Source organism: Drosophila arizonae, chromosome 2, assembly GCF_054131065.1.
Source record: "Drosophila arizonae isolate 15081-1271.41 chromosome 2, UAZ_ARI_1.0, whole genome shotgun sequence".
Lineage (NCBI taxonomy): Eukaryota > Metazoa > Arthropoda > Insecta > Diptera > Drosophilidae > Drosophila > Drosophila arizonae.
Window position 1 is genome coordinate 18324200 of NC_142922.1, and position 20982 is coordinate 18345181.

General features: G+C 40.2%; 3 protein-coding genes across 4 annotated transcripts; all 3 read left to right on the plus strand.

The window, feature by feature from the left end:
• The first annotated feature begins 1216 nt into the window (after window positions 1-1216).
• Window positions 1217-10187, plus strand: Mrp4 (Multidrug resistance protein 4). The gene is made up of 7 exons (XM_018007398.2): window positions 1217-1912; window positions 2761-2846; window positions 2913-3072; window positions 3131-3497; window positions 3560-5187; window positions 5247-6885; window positions 6945-10187. Exons 1-7 carry the CDS (start codon window positions 1836-1838, stop codon window positions 6978-6980), a joined length of 3993 nt encoding a protein of 1330 aa, XP_017862887.1. The 5' UTR covers window positions 1217-1835; the 3' UTR covers window positions 6981-10187.
• Window positions 10122-15115, plus strand: LOC149270480 (putative multidrug resistance-associated protein lethal(2)03659). 2 transcript variants are annotated; one of them, XM_089476230.1, is made up of 7 exons: window positions 10122-10263; window positions 10688-10773; window positions 10997-11156; window positions 11211-11577; window positions 11633-13239; window positions 13289-14927; window positions 15000-15115. In XM_089476230.1, exons 1-7 carry the CDS (start codon window positions 10187-10189, stop codon window positions 15033-15035), a joined length of 3972 nt encoding a protein of 1323 aa, XP_089332356.1. In that variant the 5' UTR covers window positions 10122-10186; the 3' UTR covers window positions 15036-15115. The 2 variants fall into 2 exon arrangements, with proteins under 2 accessions (XP_089332356.1, XP_089332357.1); XM_089476231.1 differs by lacking the exon at window positions 10122-10263 and adding an exon at window positions 10306-10587.
• A 332-nt stretch (window positions 15116-15447) lies between these two features.
• LOC108613743 (Multidrug resistance protein 4) lies at window positions 15448-20979 on the plus strand. The gene is made up of 7 exons (XM_018007427.2): window positions 15448-15992; window positions 16415-16500; window positions 16829-16988; window positions 17057-17423; window positions 17477-19083; window positions 19137-20778; window positions 20847-20979. Exons 1-7 carry the CDS (start codon window positions 15916-15918, stop codon window positions 20880-20882), a joined length of 3975 nt encoding a protein of 1324 aa, XP_017862916.2. The 5' UTR covers window positions 15448-15915; the 3' UTR covers window positions 20883-20979.
• The last annotated feature ends 3 nt before the right edge of the window (window positions 20980-20982 follow it).

The window sequence follows — 20982 nt, forward strand, 5'->3', positions numbered from 1 at the left end:
ATGATCAATTGCTTGCAGTTAAATTGATTCAAACGTGCCGTCCGTAAGATTCGTGTTCCATATGCTGTGGGAACTGCAAGCTCAAGTGGAATCTTCTGATACTACAGAGGCTTGCATGTAGAAATACATACATATATCAAATTTATACATAATAGCCATTGTGGGTCAACAATAATAAAACTTTGGCTATTATTCTTATAATACTTTCCTTTGTGTATGCACCCGCCTGTAGTAAATTGTATGAATAATCTAATCGAGCATTCAAATCCATAAAAGCCAATCGAATGCAATTCCACAAAGACCTTATATATCTTGTAGACCAAATTATATTCATATTTGCTTTCTTATCTCGTTAATTCAATTAACGTCTTCCACCTTAATGCGTTGCAGCTGTCACTTGTTTCGTATCTAGAGCTATTTAAAGATAAACATATATATGCACGAACATAATGAAATTCTGAATGAGCACAACCAATCAAAACAAACTTTTTATCTATCGAATATTTTTCACTCTAATGGTTTGTGATATTTTGTTATATGTATATATATGTATGTGTATATACTTTATCGCTTTTTCCTATACTTCATATAGATTTAAAAGCCAGAGTGACCATATTCAACTATTCAACTTCAATTTCGTTTAGCGAAGTCTCAAACCAACTCATTATACAAAGCAGTGCAATTGCAAGTTGCGACCAACTTTGAACTGCACGATCAACAAATAGCTTTCGGGTGATTCAATTGGGGTTTTATGACTGTTGAAATATAAATGTATTTATCTACATTTATGTACATACATACATACATATACATATGTATAAAGTCGTCGATTATATTTAAATACGATTATATTTGTATGTAGTATGTAAATATTATGGCTGATTTTCAAAATGTTAATATAGCAGATGTCACTTGCACTTTGTTCTTTAAAGTATTTGCATTGATCATTTTATCAAAGGTAGCTGACCGATTACATGCATGTACAATGTACATGCAATCAATTCAGAAAACATGCCGGCCGGCCTCAGAGTTCAGCGACAAACCGATATTCGTAATTGGCTGAAAAAGAGAGGGAGAAATACAGATAGCGCAATGAAGAGCGCACTGCTTGAAATCTCAGCACAGCTGAGTGAGCGCGCTTCAAGCTCATTGCGCGTACGCTTGATGGAGCGGAAAGAGTAAATAGTTGATGTTTCTTTCAGCGCAAGAAAAATGAGCTGTGAGTTAGAACGAGTTTGGCGCTCGGAGTGTGAATAACGTCCGTTGGGTTAACGCGAGCTGCGGGTAAAAATCTACATACTGCGCCGAACTTTCGTCAAGTCATACAAACTAACGCAAAAATAAAAATTCATTATCAATATATATACTCGCGCATGTACACAATAGTGATGAAATTATGTTATCGAGCTAGTGATAACGTGAAGGCTCGCATAACAGACATACACATAGTGCAACACAATTAAGCTATTTAATATCGAGTATCTCTTATCCGAAACACAAAAAAGAAAAAACATGTGCTGTGGAACGTTTTCGTAAAATCCATTCGAAAGTTCAAATATGGTTCGAATGGAAAATTTTGATTAGCTATGCTCCTATGTATCATATAAGTCAAAAGCTATTCAGAAAATAAATAAAAATAATAATAAATTATACTAACGACAAGCGCGTGTCCGCTATGCCTGCTGTTGGGTGCTAATCAAGTCCACAAAAAAAAGTCGCCAAATCCGGAAAAATATTTAAATATTAAATAATATAATTATAGCTATATAAAACAATAAAAACGTATGAAAAAAGTAGCTTGACAGCAATTCAATTCAAACACAAGAGAGAGCAAAATGCAATCATTAAAAGCCGATGAGCTGGAGGAGAATCCCGTCGAGCGTGCCAATTGCTTGTCGGAGCTAATGTTCTGGTAAGTCAGACTCGAATCAGCGTTTCGAGCTGATAGTGACAAGTGTCTCGAGTTTGTTATTATTGTATTCAATGGATCGTTTAATTTGCATAGTTAGCGCGTTCGAGCTGAGTCCCGCTTACTGAGGGAGCGGTAAAAAAAAATATATATGGAATGATATATACGAGCAATACATTTTTCAAGCCCATTGATATTTGCATGAATTATTTCAAGTTATTCAATTGGCTGTCACTTAAGGCAACTTTAATAGTGATCGTCAGCTAAACGTATCCATAGGCTAATAAATCCCGATCGGGTTTGGTCAACGTGCCATAAATATGTACATATGTACAGCCCTACATAGATGTACATATGTATTCTGATTTGTCGTTGCTGACATTATGTCGTTATAACTTTGTTTTATGGCCTGCTGAAAGCATAGAGATATGAATTCTCTAAAAGTTAATGTTATCTTTCAAGGTGCTAATAGAGCCCTATGCTAATACCCCAAACCAAATAAAATGGGTGGACTGCGAAAAATGTCATGATTGTTTCGTTTATCTATAAAATATGATTGTAAAATAAAAAAGATATATCAAATACCGTAAATATTTACTAAGTTAATTTACAAATTTCTACGACTTATCAACAGCATTTGTATGTAAATTTATAAGCTGACATTTTATTACTGGACTCTAGTCAGCCCAATTTTTTCTGACTTATTTATATCGAAGATAGATCTTATGCCAATCTAGAGAGCATCTGGTAGTCGAGTAAACTCTCCTAGACCAATCTTAATTGTCTTTACTTGCCATTGCCGTCACTTGTTATCTGTATTGTTTAATTTATATCTTTGTTGTTCCATTAAGCTTTGCCATGCCAGTTCTGTTTAAAGGACGGCAAAAGACACTAGAGCAAACTGATCTCTATAGACCACTCAAGACACACAAGTCAGGTGAGTGATACATCCAAGATGACTTAGTATATTTTTCATAATAACAACTGAAAATACTTTCTTTAGACACGCTTGGCGACCGCCTTTGCTCCGCCTGGGATCAAGAAGTAGCTAATAGATCAGCTCTGAATCTACCCCCACGCTTGGGGCGTGTGGTAGCCCGCGTATTTGGCTGGCATTTATTTGTGACGGGCCTTTTACTGGTTGCCCAGGAGTTTCTAACCAAGTTCGTAGCTTCTTGAATTATTGCCCGCATCATCCGTGTCTGATCGTAACAATTTTAGGGTAACTCAACCCATATGCTTGTTTGGCATGATGTCCTACTTCGCGACCAAAGATGGCGATCTAATGAAGGCTGAGCTTTATGCAGCTGGTCTAATGGCAGGCTCTGTGTTCACTGTCTTTTGTGCCCATCCATATATGCTGGGTGTTCTCCATCTAGGCATGAAGATGCGCATTGCCCTCTGCAGCTTGATCTATCGCAAGGCTCTACGGCTAAGCCGTACCGCTCTGGGTGATACTACCATCGGTCAGGTTGTGAATCTCCTGTCCAATGATGTGGGACGCTTTGATACTGTGCTGATCAATGTTCATTATCTTTGGGTGGCGCCTCTAGAGCTCATTGTGGTCACTTATTTAATGTTCGAACAGGTGAGTACGTTTACAGAAGATAGGGCTAGTGATTACTTGTATAATGGCAATTTAATTTTCAGATAGGAATATCAGCGTTCTTTGGCGTTGCGGTTATGTTACTTATTCTTCCCTTGCAAGCCTTTCTAGGCAAGAAGACATCGGTGCTCCGTCTGCGAACGGCTCTGCGTACTGATGAACGTGTACGAATGATGAACGAGATTATTTCGGGCATTCAGGTGATCAAGATGTACGCCTGGGAGAAACCATTTGGAAAACTTATTGAACTAACACGACGCAAGGAAATGATCTGCATCAAACAAGTGAACTACATACGTGGTATACTTATATCCTTTGCCATGTTTCTCTCCCGTGTATTTGTCTTTGCCAGTCTGGTGGGATATGTGCTGCAGGGATACGTACTAAATGCTGAAAAGGCCTTCTATATAACCGCCTACTACAACATTCTCCGCCGTACGGTCACCATGTTCTTTCCACAGGGTATCGGTCAGTATGCAGAACTGATGGTATCCATCAACCGTCTGCAGACATTTATGCATCGGGAGGAGACACAAGTTCAAGACAAATCAATTGATGCTCCGTCCGCTACTGCTACTAATGATAAGGAGAATGGATCTCTAATAAAAAACGGCAGTGGCGATGTACCTAAGCTTAATGGCAATCCGGAATCCCTTGTTGAATTTTCCCAATTCTCTGCCAAGTGGAATAGCAAATCAACAGAGAACACATTAGATAATATTAATCTAAAATTGGATCGCCGACAGCTGGTAGCTGTGATTGGACCCGTGGGCGGCGGTAAGTCCAGTCTTATACAATCCATTCTTGGTGAACTGCCCGCTGATAAAGGAAGCCTAAAAGTCAATGGCAGATTCTCCTATGCCGCTCAGGAGCCTTGGCTCTTTACTGGAACTGTACGAGAAAACATTCTCTTCGGACTGACCTTGGACAAGCATCGTTATCGGACGGTGGTCAAAAAGTGTGCCCTCGAGCGGGATTTTGAACTACTTCCTCAAGGAGATAAGACGATCGTTGGCGAGCGGGGAGCTTCGCTATCGGGTGGACAGAAAGCACGCATCAGCCTGGCCAGGGCTGTTTATCGTAGGGCGGACATTTACCTACTTGACGATCCACTCAGTGCTGTGGATACACATGTGGGTCGTCATCTGTTTGACCAGTGCATGAGGGGGTATCTGCGAAGCGAGTTGGTTATATTGGTAACACATCAGCTTCAGTTTTTGGAACAAGCTGATCTCATTGTTATCATGGACAAGGGCAAGATCAGTGCAATGGGAACATATGCGACGATGCAGCGTAGTGGCCTGGACTTCGCACAACTCTTGACCGATCCCAACAAGACAAAAGATGGGGAGAGTGATTTGGATAGCGAGCCTGGTGATATTTGGGATCGTCTCAGCTTAGCTTCACGTAGCAGGCGTGGCAGTAAATTGGACATTTCGAAGCAACCTTCGCGCAATGTTAGTTTCACATCCTTGAGCTCTTTTTCCGAGTCTATTGCCCAGGACTCAGCCATGGCACCACAAGAGACACGGGTCCAGGGCAAAATCAGTCTAGCTCTATATAAGGAATACTTTACAGCAGGAAGTGGATACCTAATGATATGTTTTATGGTGTTCCTCTGCTTGGGTACACAAATTGTGGGATCCTCAGCAGATGTCTTTCTCGCCTATTGGTAAGACATAATAAGTTTTCTATCAAACGCAAACGTATTGACTTTTCTTTTATTTCTAGGGTCGACAAGAACCAAGATGCTGCAGAGAAAGACTCAGATCCCATAGATATATACTACTTTACCGCTCTTAATATAGCTGTCATTGTATTCACTCTGGTGCGGACTATGCTATTCTATAAGCTAGCCATGCGCAGCTCCACAAAGCTCCATAATGCCATGTTCCGTGGCATTACCAGAGCAGCCATGTACTTCTTCAATACGAATCCTTCGGGTCGAATATTGAATCGGTTTTCAAAGGACCTCGGGCAGATAGACGAGCTGCTGCCTACAGTAATGTTGGATGTAGTGCAGATCTTTCTCACTCTGATTGGCATTATTGTTGTTATCTGTATAACCAATCCGTATTATCTCATTCTCACTTTTGGTCTGGCAATCATCTTCTACTATATTCGAGAGTTCTACTTGAAAACATCGAGAGATGTGAAACGATTGGAGGCAGTGGCCAGGTCTCCTATCTATTCCCACATCAGCTCGTCACTTAATGGACTCCCTACGATCAGAGCTATGGGAGCGCAGAAAGCGCTTATTGCAGAGTTCGATAATCTTCAGGATCTGCACAGCTCTGGCTATTACACTTTCCTGTCCACCAATCGAGCCTTTGGCTACTACCTGGACTGCTTCTGCACCTTGTACATAGTGATAATCATACTCAACTACTTCATAAATCCACCTGAAAGCTCTGGAGAAGTGGGATTAGCCATTACTCAAGCTATGGGTATGGCTGGCATGGTACAGTGGGGCATGCGTCAATCAGCTGAGCTGGAGAACACCATGACGGCTGTGGAACGTGTCGTGGAATATGATGAGATCGAACCGGAAGGCGAATATGAATCCCAGCCAAGCAAAAAGCCCCCACCGAAATGGCCAGAGCAAGGTAAAATTGTAGCTGACGATCTGAGTCTTCGTTACTTCCCCGATCCTCAATCCAAGTATGTACTTAAGTCTCTCAACTTTGAGATCAAACCAATGGAGAAAGTGGGCATTGTGGGTCGCACAGGAGCAGGCAAGTCCTCACTCATCAACGCCCTTTTCCGCCTATCCTATAATGATGGCTCCATCATCATCGATGGTCGCAACACTAACGAGCTAGGACTTCACGATTTGCGCAGCAAAATCTCCATTATACCTCAAGAGCCAGTGCTCTTCTCGGGCAGCATGCGTTACAATTTGGATCCATTTGAGGAGTATAGTGACGCCAAATTATGGGAAGCATTGGAGGAAGTCAAGTTAAAACCTGTCATTAGCGAGCTGCCAAGTGGTCTTCAGAGCAAGATTTCGGAGGGTGGCACCAACTTCAGTGTGGGTCAAAGGCAATTAGTATGCCTTGCTCGTGCTATCCTTCGCGAGAATCGTATTCTAGTGATGGATGAGGCCACAGCCAATGTGGATCCACAAACAGATGCTCTCATCCAGACGACAATAAGAAACAAGTTTAAAGAGTGCACAGTGCTGACGATAGCCCATAGGCTAAACACGATTATGGACTCCGACAAGGTGATAGTCATGGATGCTGGTCAGATGGTTGAGTTTGGTTCACCCTATGAACTCCTGACGGAATGTGAGACGAAGATCTTTCACAATATGGCTATGGAGACCGGGCAGAGCAACTTTGATAGGCTACTGAAGGTTGCGGAGAAGGTAAGGACTCAGTTCTGTCACTTTAAAGGTTCGTTATGATTAATTTTACGAAATTACAGGCTCATTTGGAATCACAAAAGCAGAAAACTGCCTAGAAACAATGAATATTCACTTAAATATTCTCATTGATTAACTTTAAGCAAATTCCTCATAGAAAGTATACCACTTATAATTGTGTAATTTTGTATATGTTACTTAAAGTATTATTTCTACGAACTTTAATAATGATATATTAAAACTAAAATAAATAAAATATGGAGTCTTTATGTTAAAATCGAAAAATTACTAATAATTTAAATGGTAAACAAAGCAGTGCAGGTGAAATCTGAAAAGCTTTACTGGTTCTTTTCAGACTAATATCACTGACTTTGGTCAGTGCTAATATATATTTACCACAGTTAGAAGACACAGGAGGTTGCGCAAAGAGCAGTCCCGTTACTTTTAATGTTAACTAACAGCTCTATTGTGACGTCACATTATCAGATTTTCCTATGTTGTCCCTGCTGAACCTTGGCAGGCTCTTCAGCACAGAACGGCTAAAGGGTCGAAAATAACCAAAATTAAGTATATATCAGGAAATTTCAATAGCTTAAAATTTCAATAACTTAAATCAATCAATCATTAATTTTATTACCATACAATAAAGAAATTAAATATGCAATGGAATAAACTGGGAAGCCTCTCGAATGCAGCAATGATATGGCCAAAATGGCCAATAAGTCAGCAGGAATTATTGATGGACATAGTTAACCGGATTTTCGCCATCAGTATTGTTTATTTAGGCCAATTTACCTACACATTCAAATATAGTACACGCTGAAGCTGCATCAATAAAGGTGCTGCTCACACCTGCTGTCATGTCAGAAACATCCAGTGGAATGAAATAAAATTTGTGTATTAATTGTCAAGTCGAAAACTTGTGTGATTATGAGTATTGAAACCTAAGGAAACATATAATATGCCTGAATCAGCTCTAAAAACCTAGGCAGAAGCTAACAATGTTGCGTATCATCTATGGCCATCGGATTTGTAATATAAAGAATGAAATTAGTACATATAATAATGCGGATTGATGGGAAATGCATAATACTTAGTAGTAATTCTTTAGTTATACAAATTCAAGCCTTAAATAGTAAGGTTAAATCCATTATATGCAAAAGTAAAAGTGGTCAAGGAATTGCATGATCAATAACTGCTTAGAAAACGGCTTGGAGTATAAAAATTAGCAAAAAGTGGCTTAATTTTCATACAAATTCAAACGCGCGCACACCATTTTCTGAAATAATAACGTCACGCTGTCAAATCAGCTGTTCGCTTTGCATAACGTACTATCACTCAATCGTGATATCCGCCAGTGTTAAATGACTGACAAAACGTTGTACATGATAGGACAACCGAAAGTGATAAGATATAAGAGTAAGTTTTTATTTTTAAGCGAAAGGTTTCAGAGAGTAAGAGAGTGAAATCACATTCTGTGGCCGTTGCCCTGAGTTGGTTGATCAAACTAACTGGGGTCCTATTAAATATTTCGTAATATGGTGAAATTAAAATAAATACTATATTAATTTCTTTAATGCTTCAACGAAATAAATAAAATAATAGATAATTAAAAAATAAGTGTTATTATAAATATTTATTGTTTTATACATATATAATTTTTTGTAAGCTTAAATCTTTACTAAATACCGCAAATAAAAGCAGATGATCTGCTGAAGAACCTATGAGAGCAGAACAATTCCACTGTTGGAGCTTATGTTCTGGTGAGTCTTAATTGGTTCATCAATGAAATGGACAACGTTAATTCTTTATCAATATACAAATATGTAAATAAAAGCAAACAAAAAATTGTGAGTCAAGGTCGATGTAGGTCTTATTTCGTTATGCTCAGTTATTGATAATTGAAGCATATACAAAAGTTTCAGCTTTATGATAACTTATCAGCCGGCTATGACTATCTCCAGCACTTGACGACACGTAATTTGACGCTTCAGAAGCACAGTGTTTTCTCACAAGATGAAGTTTATTATACTTTTCTAATGTAATATAAAAAATAATATTAAGTAATCTCTATTTCTGTTGGATGGCCATAAAAATACACTGGAACAAGAAGAAGAAGAAGATGGCATAGGTTACTCCAAGGGCACATATCAGGTGAAATATATTTAGCGCATGTCCACTGCCTGGGATGTGGAACTATTTCAAAGATGAGCTCACAACAAATCCCATTACCTGGGAAACATTTTAGCACGCATATTCGGATGGTATTTGTTTTTGACTGGACTGGAGTTCACAAACAAGCAACTAATAATTACAAGATTTTAAAGATCGTTTCAAATATTACTGCATATCTTAACAAATCTATGAATAAACAATCAATTTATACTTACACCTTATTTATACAGTGTAGTAAACTACTCCTCTGAATATTTCCGCCGTTTGCTGCCATAAATCTAAGAGCTCATAATCAAACACAGTACCCCGACTGAGCAATATTTGGCTACTGTTAAAAGCCCCAGTCAATCGTGATTGTTGGCTCTACTAAATCTTGACATTGTGACGTTATATTTTCGTAATTTTTGCGCGCGCATTCATCTTTGTTTAAAATCCAACAACTTTTATTCCTTTGGAGCTTAGTATTCATGTACTTAATTTTCAGTATATAAGAAATATGGACTGGAGACTATTAGAGCTTCCTATTTAAAAATTCTTAACTATAATTGGAGTTCCCGTCAGAGCTCTGTTTCATTGCCCGCCAAACTTCAAATCGGATAACAGTACAAGCCGAAAATGGGACGTCACAACAGAGCTGTTAGCTAACATTGGATGTAATGAAATGCTCTTGCATAACCTAAAGAGTCTTTTAACAGTGAATGTCCACCGAGTTTCTTAGCAGTGGATCTCCTTCTATAAATGACGGCATGTGGACCAGCTGTTGCTCAGAACGTGTTCGGCGGTCGGAATGAACAGTTATATCAATATTGTTATTCGGTTAACTTAATAAACTGTGAAGTGAAGTGTTTAACGCAATAAAATATATTGCTATTCTTATGCAAATGTTGCGTCATAAAATTAATTGATTACATACATATGTACTGTTAGAATGAGTTTATTTTGTTTATTTATGTTATTCATGTTTTCTAACATACGGTCTACGTAGCAGCATCACTGACACAATCGTTAATCGCACTGCACAGTGGAAAATATTCGTAGTTGTTAAGTGAAATTTTGCAGGAACTTTTTTATGTATATAGTGTGTATATTTAGTTAAGTCCAAAAATAATAAAAAAAAAGAAAACTAAAAATGCAATCAATGAAAGCTGATGAACTGCCTGTAAATCCACGCGAACGGAGCAATCCGTTTTCGGAACTATTTTTTTGGTGAGTTGGAATATCAACAGTTCAGTTTCAACAGCAAAAAAACAGGCTGTTACATTATAACACAATTGAATATAAATTAATGATTAACAAAACTAACATATTGAGCTTGGGTTTCATGTTATTCCATTATCTTATCTTTCATAGTGCTAAAATATATAGAAGGTCTTAGAAAATGTTGAATTGAACGCTTACGGAAAACAATTGCAATGTAAAATTCCAACTGTTGCTCACTCCACTAACCAGAGTGCTCACACTCAACTAAGGCTTATGTACAGATATAGCACATATGGTTTTCCGTATAGACTAGGCAAAGTGAAATAAATTGTAAATCATATAATACATTAAAATTATCTTTTTATTATAACAGTTTTTATTTGACTGACCTTAAATGATTTTATTCTTATCTTCTGTGTATATCTTAAAGCTTTGTGTTTCCCGTAATGTTAAAGGGCCGCAAGAAGACTTTGGAACAGCCTGATCTGTACCAGCCACTAAAAGAGCACAAATCTGGTGAGTATGTTTAAATAAGATATTTTTTAAAAGATAATAATTGCAATACCATGACTTGCATGCAGTATAAGTTTCTTTAAACAAATCGTTGATAGTGTGTAATGTATGGTAAAAAAATTCAAATATTTTAAACTCAAATAGTAGCTATCGATATCTGCAAAACTATCGATTCGTTGGAAAATATAACAGTTATTTAAAACATCCTTTTCTCCCCTCCCTGTAGACACACTCGGTGATCGCTTAAGCGCTGCTTGGGATGAGGAAGTCAGTCAAAGAACAGCTCAGAATAAGCAACCACGTTTGGGCCGCGTTATGATTCGAGTGTTTGGTTGGCATGTGTTTATAACTGGACTACTGCTGGGACTGCGAGACTTTGCAACGAAGTAAGTTCATCTCAAGACACTATGCGACATTTATTTATGTAGAACTCTTTATAGAATGACCCAGCCAATGTGCCTATATGGTATTATGCAGTACTTTTCTGGCCAGGATACAGATCCCGTAAAAGCACAACTTTATGCAGCAGGCCTCATAGGTGCCTCACTGCTATCCGTTGTTAGTGGGCATCCATTTTTATTAGGTGTTCTCCATTTAAGCATGAAAATTCGTGTGGCGCTGTGTAGTCTGATGTATAGAAAAGCATTGCGCCTGAGCCATACAGCCCTGGGGGATACATCGATAGGTCAGGTTGTTAACCTATTGTCTAACGATGTCGGTCGCTTTGATTTATTTCTCTTTTCCGGACACTTTCTATGGCTAGCTCCAATCGAACTCTTTGCAGTTACATATTTGATGTATCAAAAGGTAAGTCGTTAAATGAGCGTTATAACGTATCAACTTATTTTTAAAATAATTACAGATCGGGATAGCATCTTTTTTTGGTGTTGCTATAATGTTGCTTTTCCTACCCTTTCAAGCCTATTTGGCAAAGAAAACATCAGTGCTGCGTCTGATGACAGCATTGCGTACGGACGAAAGAGTACGAATGATGAACGAATTTATCTCCGGCATTCAAGTAATCAAGATGTACGCCTGGGAAAAGCCTTTGGGCAAACTAGTCGAACTAATGCGTCGCAAGGAGATGAACTGCATCAAGAAAGTCAATTATATAAGAGGAGTCCTTATTGCCTTTGGCATGTGCCTATCCCGCACTCTTACCTTTGTCAGTCTGGTGGGCTTCGTGCTGCTAGAAAGCGTGTTGAATGCTAGCGACGCTTTCTTTATCACAGCCTACTACAACTTTCTGCAGCGAGCAGTCACTAACTTTTTCCCACAAAGCATCACACAACTAGCGGAAGCCAAGGTGTCAATCAAGCGCTTGGAGACGTTTATGAATAGAGAGGAGACTCAAGTTCAGGACAAATCGAATGCACTAACAGAATATGATTTTGCTAAAGAAGAAGTCGATAAAGAAAATGGTGCAATGATAAGCAATGACAATGGAAATACAAAAACAAAAGATATTGATGAAGAGACGCTCGTAGAGTTCAACCAATTCCATGCCAAGTGGGATACCAAAGCCACAGAAAATACTCTAACCAATATCAATCTAAAATTGGGTCGCCGACAACTGGTTGCAGTTATAGGACCCGTTGGCGCAAGCAAGTCGAGTTTGATCCAATCGATTCTTGGCGAGCTTCCTGCTGAAAAAGGCACTGTTAAAGTCAGCGGCAGATTCTCCTATGCCGCACAGGAACCCTGGCTCTTCACTGGCACTGTCCGCGAAAACATCCTCTTCGGATTAACCCTGGACAAGCATCGTTATCGGACGGTGGTCAAGAAGTGTGCCCTAGAGCGAGATTTTGAGCTACTTCCTCAAGGTGATAAGACGATCGTTGGCGAGCGAGGAGCTTCGCTCTCGGGAGGACAAAAAGCACGCATTAGCCTGGCCCGGGCTGTCTATCGAAGGGCGGACATTTACCTACTTGACGATCCACTCAGTGCTGTGGATACACATGTGGGTCGTCATCTTTTTGACCAGTGCATGAGAGGGTATCTTAAAAACGAGTTGGTTATATTGGTTACACATCAACTGCAGTTTCTGGAGCACGCCGATCTCATTGTTATCATGGACAAGGGCAAGATCAGTGCAATGGGCACATATGCAACGATGCAGCACAGTGGCCTGGACTTTGCACAACTATTAACCGATATAAATAAGGCCGATGAAAAGGCAGTGGGCGAACAGAAGGCCGATGCAGGCGACCATGTTAGTTTGCACTCAAAAACCAGCCGCCAAGCCTCACGCACTGACAGTTTCGCATCTCTGAGTTCTCTGGCAGACTCCGTAATACAGGACACAGCCCTGGTTCCGCAAGAGACTCGCGTTGAAGGGAAAGTCAGTTTAGGTCTCTATAAGGAATATTTTTCATCGGGCAGTGGTTGGGTCTTGATATTATTTATGATTGTTCTATGTATTGGCACACAAGTTGTCGTCTCTGCAACGGATGTATTCCTCTCCTACTGGTAAATGACTTGTTAATAGTTTGATTTATAATAACGATCTTCTTATTAGGGTTGACAAGACAAAAAATAACTCAGACGTCAATTACGATCCTATCGATATGTACTACTTCACTGCACTCAATGTAACTGCAATTGTACTCAGCGTAATGTGTCCAATTCTCTTCTATACAATGGCAAGGCGAAGCTCCATACAATTGCACAATTCCATGTTCAGGGGCGTTTCCAGGGCAGCTATGTACTTCTTTAATACGAACCCATCGGGTCGTATACTGAATCGTTTCTCCAAGGATTTGGGACAACTAGATGAAGTTCTGCCCACAATTATGCTGGATGTGCTGCAGATCTTTCTAACATTGGCAGGCGTCATTGTTGTCATCTGTATAACCAATCCTTATTATATAATACTAACTTTTGTATTAGGTGTCATCTTCTATTACCTCAGAGAATTCTATCTTAAGACGTCGAGAGATGTTAAACGTTTGGAGGCAGTTGCCAGGTCTCCCATCTATTCTCATCTGAGCACCTCACTTAATGGACTTACCACAATCAGAGCACTCGGCGCCCAGAAGGCACTAATTGCCGAGTTCGACAATCTTCAAGATCTACACAGCTCTGGCTACTACACTTTTCTGTCCACGAGTCGTGCTTTTGGTTACTATGTGGATTTCTTTTGTGCCTTATATACAATCATAATTGTACTTAACTACTTCATCAACCCACCTACCAAGCCTGGTGAGGTTGGGTTGGCTATTACCCAGGCCATGAGTTTGGCAGGAATAGTGCAGTATGGCATGACCCAATCCGCCGAACTAGACACCACAATGACAGCAGTGGAGCGCGTATTGGAATATGATGATATTGAGCCTGAAGGCGAGTTCGAATCCAAACCAAGCAAAAAGCCCCCATCGACATGGCCAGAGCAGGGTAAAATTGTGGCTGACGATCTGAGTCTTCGTTACTCACCCGATCCTCAATCCAAGTATGTACTTAAGTCTCTCAACTTCGAGATCAAACCAATGGAGAAAGTGGGCATTGTGGGCCGCACAGGTGCAGGCAAGTCGTCACTCATCAACGCCCTATTCCGCCTGTCCTATAATGATGGCTCCATCATCATCGATAGCCGTAACACAAACGAGCTGGGACTTCACGATCTGCGCAGTAAAATTAGCATTATACCTCAGGAGCCAGTGCTCTTTACGGGTACCATGCGCTATAATTTGGATCCATTTGAGGAGTATAGCGACGCTAAGCTGTGGGATGCTCTGGAGGAGGTCAAACTAAAACCTGTCATCAGCGAATTTACAAATGGACTTCAAGGCATTATTTCCGAGGGTGGCACCAACTTCAGTGTGGGGCAGAGGCAATTGGTATGCCTGGCGCGCGCTATTCTTCGCGAGAATCGCATTCTAGTAATGGATGAGGCCACAGCCAATGTGGATCCACAGACAGATGCGCTCATCCAGACGACTATCAGAAACAAGTTCAGGGAATGCACAGTGCTGACGATAGCCCATAGGCTGAACACAATTATGGACTCGGACAAGGTGATAGTCATGGATGCTGGTCAGATGGTCGAGTTTGGCTCGCCATACGAGTTGCTAACAGAATGCGAATCGAAGATCTTCCACAGCATGGTTATGGAGACGGGTCAGAAAAGCTATGAAAATCTGTTTAGGATAGCGGAGAAGGCTAGTATTTAATTCTGTGACAACAATACAAATGCAAGGACTTATATAAATATTTCGAATATCTATTTATAGGCCCATGTGGAATCCAAAAAGTTGAAAGCTGCGTAGGGCCGATGATTGCTCAATATGCGTGTTAATGCTCACTTTAATTGGACTTATTAAATAAATGTATTGAATACATAACTAAAGTATTAAATGTTAATTTTATTTGTAATTTCAGTTGCCAACATTCAATTTAAATTTGTTTATGTTATCGAATTCGAATTTTTTTAATAAATATAAAAATATTATCTGTTCCCATCATAATATTATTTGAATATCTTATCACCTGTCAAATTAAAGATAATGACCAATAAACGTATAGCCCGATAAGAATTACAAATAATCTAATAAAACCTGCGAAAGGCAAGCTTAAAAGCTTTCTTGAAACACACACGTTCGAGAGAAGCTTTACATAAAGAGTGAAAGCTTTAAAGAGAGCGTCTGCAACAGTTGGCTGTTCCAATAAAAGGCGACAGTCGGTCAGCTGGCACGTAGAACGTGTTTGGCGGCGGGAGAGTGAACAGCTGGGCATAAACAGTTTTCAGCACAATTTGTAGTTTCTTTAAATAGTATAATACATAAATGTTCTTATCTGGATATTTTCTTGTGTAATTAAATGTGTTGTATATATATATGCAAATCGTGATCTTGTTTTTATTGTGAAAACAATATTGTTTGATACTGGTATTGTACGATAAGCGCGGCATCTCTGACAAAATTCAACCGGCACATTCGCACAGTGGAATAGTTCTGTAATTGTATATAGAAAATTCTATAGAATGGCCTTACACACGTACCCCAACTAAATGTATGTGTGCATATACACAACCTCAGATCGAATATTTACTTGAAAGCGTGTATTTGGTGTAATTCAATACTTATATGGTTGAGCACAAGTGCAAATTGGATTCGTCTGCTCGATGTAAATAAATAAAAATAAAACAAAATGCAAACAACAAAAGCAGATGAGCTACCTGAAAACCCACGCGAACGAAGTAATCCACTTTCGGAACTTATGCTATGGTGAGTCTGCATCTTGACACAAGTCCTGCTATAGACTTCTATGACAAAATATTTCGTGGCAGATTCTATGATATCATGAAATTTTTATGATAATGGTTGTCTAGATATAACATTATCTTATCTTTAATAGTGTTAAAATAAAAAATTACTGTTTTTGTAAGTTGTTGAGGTATGTATGCAAATACTGTATGTACTTGCAAACATGTGTTTGACAATTGCTCGTCATTGTGACCTTGCATATACATACATAGATAATATTCGGATGCCCCTTAAATGAAAACCAAATCTCTCAATTCTAGCAATCTAGTGAAATAGGACTACAATTTGTATTTATGTTTATTTCTTAACAGTCTCCATATTATACATATTGTAATCTTTGTTTGAATTTATCTTTATATCCCTTTATGTTTGTCGACGTACAGCTTTGTCTTTCCGGTTTTGTTTAAGGGCCGCAAGAAGACATTGGAACAGTCAGATCTTTACCGGCCATTAAGAGAGCACAAGTCAGGTAAGTAAAGCAATTAGAATAATCTTTCACAATAATCATGTTATCTCCCCAATGACAAGCATCTTAACCGTTTAAATTTAGAAATATAACTAGTTCATGAACTAATTCTTAAGCCTCAGCTCATTTTCAAAGCAATTTTTCCTCAACATCCTGGTTCTGTTATCGGCGATTTCGATACTATCGATTGACCTTATTACTTTTTTATTTACATATTTAAAATAAAGTACCTGTTGATTGTGGTAGGCTCATTACAGTTCGATAGCAAATAATCTACGATGTTATTATCTAGATTTGCATTTGAACATATATATTTTTTTTGTGTTAACAGATACACTTGGCGATCGTTTGTGCGCAACTTGGGATGAGGAAGTTAGCCAACGATCGGCGCAGGGAAAACAACCACGATTGGGGCGCGTCGTGATGCGCGTATTTGGTTGGCATCTATTTGTAACTGGACTCCTGCTTGGAATCAGAGAGTTCGTTGTGAAGTAAGTATATTTATCACGTTATCTTTTACCCTAAGTTTTATATTAATTAATAATCTTATTCATTCTAGAGTAACTCAGCCAATGTGCCTATATGGTATTATGTCGTACTTTTCCAATGAGGATATAGACCCTTTAAAAGCACAACTGTATGCCGCGGGTCTCATCACTGCCTCTGTACTTTCTGTTGTCACTGGTCATCCGTTTATACTCGGACTCCTCCATCTGGGCATGAAAATGCGTGTGGCTCTGTGTAGTCTGGTCTATAGAAAAGCATTACGATTGAGTCACACATCCTTAGGGGACACCTCGATAGGTCAGGTGGTGAACCTCTTGTCCAACGACGTGAGTCGCTTCGATGGGATCTTAATTAATGTTCATTTCTTATGGTTGGCCCCGCTGGAGCTGTTCGTGGTTACCTTTTTGATGTATCAAAAGGTAGGTAAATGAATAAATGTCCTAAATTTCTATTATAATACAAATAATTACAGATCGGCGTCGCGTCCTTCTTTGGTGTTGCTATAATGTTGCTTTTCCTACCCTTTCAAGCCTATTTGGCAAAGAAAACATCAGTGCTGCGTCTGATGACAGCATTGCGTACGGACGAACGAGTACGAATGATGAACGAATTTATCTCCGGCATTCAAGTAATCAAGATGTACGCCTGGGAGAAGCCTTTGGGCAAATTAGTCGAACTAATGCGTGGCAAGGAGATGAACTGCATCAAGAAAGTCAATTATATAAGAGGAGTCCTTATTGCCTTTGGCATGTGCCTATCCCGCACTCTTACATTTGTCAGTCTGGTGGGCTTCGTGCTGCTAGAAAGCGTGTTGAATGCTAGCGACGCTTTCTTTATCACAGCCTACTACAACCTGCTGCAGCGAGCGGTCACTAATTTCTTTCCACTGAGCATCACACAACTAGCGGAGATCAAGGTGTCAATCAAGCGACTGGAGACGTTTATGCATAGAGAGGAGACTCAGGTTCTGGACAAATCTAACGCACTAACAGAACCAGATTATTCAAAAGAAGAGATTCTAAAAAAAAATGGAGCGGTGATAAGTAATGAAAATGGAAACGAAGGTCAGAAGGGTAACGATGAAGAGGCGCTTATTGAGTTCAACCAATTCAATGCCAAGTGGGATACCAAAGCCACAGAAAATACTCTAACCAATATCAATCTAAAATTGCGTCGCCGACAACTGGTTGCAGTTATAGGACCCGTTGGCGCAAGCAAGTCGAGTTTGATCCAATCGATTCTTGGCGAGCTTCCTGCTGAAAAAGGCAGTGTTAAAGTCAGCGGCAGATTCTCCTATGCCGCGCAGGAACCCTGGCTCTTCACTGGCACTGTCCGCGAAAACATCCTCTTCGGATTAACCCTGGACAAGCATCGTTATCGGACGGTGGTCAAGAAGTGTGCCCTAGAGCGAGATTTTGAGCTACTTCCTCAAGGTGATAAGACGATCGTTGGCGAGCGAGGAGCTTCGCTCTCGGGAGGACAAAAAGCACGCATTAGCCTGGCCCGGGCTGTCTATCGAAGGGCGGACATTTACCTACTTGACGATCCACTCAGTGCTGTGGATACACATGTGGGTCGTCATCTTTTTGACCAGTGCATGAGAGGGTATCTTAAAAACGAGTTGGTTGTATTGGTCACACATCAGCTGCAGTTTCTGGAGCACGCCGATCTCATTGTTATCATGGACAAGGGCAAGATCAGTGCAATGGGTACATATGCAACGATGCAGCACAGTGGCCTGGACTTTGCACAACTATTAACCGATATAAATAAGGCCGACGAAAAGGTGGTGGGCGAACAGAAGGCCGATGCAGGCGACCATGTTAGTTTGCACTCAAAAACCAGCCGCCAAGCCTCACGCACTGACAGTTTCGCATCTCTGAGTTCTCTGGCAGACTCCGTTATACAGGACACAGCCCTGGTTCCGCAAGAGACTCGCGTTGAAGGGAAAGTCAGTTTAGGTCTCTATAAGGAATATTTTTCATCGGGCAGTGGTTGGGTCTTGATATTATTTATGATTGTTCTATGTATTGGCACACAAGTTGTCGTCTCAGCAGCGGATATATTTCTCTCCTATTGGTAAGTGTTATTTCAAAGAATTTCTTAACTGATTATAAGTGTTTAATTTTTAGGGTTGATAAGACTAAAAATAACACGGACATCCTCAATAATGATCCCGTCGATATGTACTACTTCACAGCACTCAATGTAGCTGCAGTCGTACTCAGCGTAATGCGCCCAATTCTGTTCTATACAATGGCGAGGCGAAGCTCCATACAGTTGCACAATTCCATGTTCAGGGGCATTTCCAGGGCAGCTATGTACTTCTTTAATACGAACCCATCGGGTCGTATACTAAATCGTTTCTCCAAGGATTTGGGACAACTAGATGAAGTTCTGCCCACAATTATGCTGGATGTGCTGCAGATCTTTCTAACATTGGCAGGCGTCATTGTTGTCATCTGTATAACCAATCCTTATTATCTAATACTAACTTTTGTATTAGGTGTCATCTTCTATTACCTCAGAGAATTCTATCTTAAGACATCGAGAGATGTTAAACGTTTGGAGGCAGTTGCCAGGTCTCCCATCTATTCTCATCTGAGCACCTCACTTAATGGACTTACCACAATCAGAGCACTCGGCGCCCAGAAGGCACTAATTGCCGAGTTCGACAATCTTCAAGATCTACACAGCTCTGGCTACTACACTTTTCTGTCCACGAGTCGTGCTTTTGGTTACTATGTGGATTTCTTTTGTGCCTTATATACAATCATAATTGTACTTAACTACTTCATCAACCCACCTACCAAGCCTGGTGAGGTTGGGTTGGCTATTACCCAGGCCATGAGTTTGGCAGGAATGGTGCAGTATGGCATGACCCAATCCGCCGAACTAGACACCACAATGACAGCAGTGGAGCGCGTATTGGAATATGATGATATTGAGCCTGAAGGCGAGTTCGAATCCAAACCAAGCAAAAAGCCCCCACCGACATGGCCAGAGCAGGGTAAAATTGTGGCTGACGATCTGAGTCTTCGTTACTCACCCGATCCTCAATCCAAGTATGTACTTAAGTCTCTCAACTTCGAGATCAAACCAATGGAGAAAGTGGGCATTGTGGGCCGCACAGGTGCAGGCAAGTCGTCACTCATCAACGCCCTATTCCGCCTGTCCTATAATGATGGCTCCATCATCATCGATAGCCGCAACACAAACGAGCTGGGACTTCACGATCTGCGCAGTAAAATTAGCATTATACCTCAGGAGCCAGTGCTCTTTACGGGTACCATGCGCTATAATTTGGATCCATTTGAAGAGTATAGCGACGCTAAGCTGTGGGATGCTCTGGAGGAGGTCAAACTAAAACCTGTCATCAGCGAATTTACAAATGGACTTCAGAGTAAGATTTCCGAGGGTGGCACCAACTTCAGTGTGGGGCAGAGGCAATTGGTATGCCTGGCGCGCGCTATTCTTCGCGAGAATCGCATTCTAGTAATGGATGAGGCCACAGCCAATGTGGATCCACAGACAGATGCGCTCATCCAGGCGACTATCAGAAACAAGTTCAGGGAATGCACAGTGCTGACGATAGCCCATAGGCTGAACACAATTATGGACTCGGACAAGGTGATAGTCATGGATGCTGGTCAGATGGTCGAGTTTGGCTCGCCATACGAGTTGCTAACAGAATGCGAATCGAAGATCTTCCACAGCATGGTTATGGAGACGGGTCAGAGCAGTTTTGATAGTCTATTATCAGTTGCAGAAAAGGCTAGTATCTTCTCATATTAAATGCTCGTATTATAATATAAATAACGAATTCTATTTTCCCATTATAGGCGCATTTGGAATCACAGAAGCTGAAAACTGCCTAATACTAATTTCTTATTGTTTTAGTTAAGTCAAAATGAGATACTTAATGTGTTATCGTGACGAGAATTTGAATATATACCAGAATCTTTCAAAATACAATTT

Excerpts from the sequence above, each read along its gene's own strand:
- Mrp4 (XM_018007398.2), top strand. The coding sequence starts at position 1,836 with ATGCAATCATTAAAAGCCGATGAGCTGGAGGAGAATCCCGTCGAGCGT. Across the intron at positions 3,498-3,559 it reads CTTATTTAATGTTCGAACAG|ATAGGAATATCAGCGTTCTT; the intron begins GTGAGTACGTTT and ends TTTAATTTTCAG. Across the intron at positions 5,188-5,246 it reads GATGTCTTTCTCGCCTATTG|GGTCGACAAGAACCAAGATG; the intron begins GTAAGACATAAT and ends TTTTATTTCTAG.
- LOC149270480 (XM_089476230.1), top strand. The coding sequence starts at position 10,187 with ATGCAATCAATGAAAGCTGATGAACTGCCTGTAAATCCACGCGAACGG. Across the intron at positions 10,264-10,687 it reads TTTTCGGAACTATTTTTTTG|CTTTGTGTTTCCCGTAATGT; the intron begins GTGAGTTGGAAT and ends TATATCTTAAAG. Across the intron at positions 11,578-11,632 it reads CATATTTGATGTATCAAAAG|ATCGGGATAGCATCTTTTTT; the intron begins GTAAGTCGTTAA and ends AAATAATTACAG.
- LOC108613743 (XM_018007427.2), top strand. The coding sequence starts at position 15,916 with ATGCAAACAACAAAAGCAGATGAGCTACCTGAAAACCCACGCGAACGA. Across the intron at positions 17,424-17,476 it reads CCTTTTTGATGTATCAAAAG|ATCGGCGTCGCGTCCTTCTT; the intron begins GTAGGTAAATGA and ends AAATAATTACAG. Across the intron at positions 19,084-19,136 it reads GATATATTTCTCTCCTATTG|GGTTGATAAGACTAAAAATA; the intron begins GTAAGTGTTATT and ends TTTAATTTTTAG.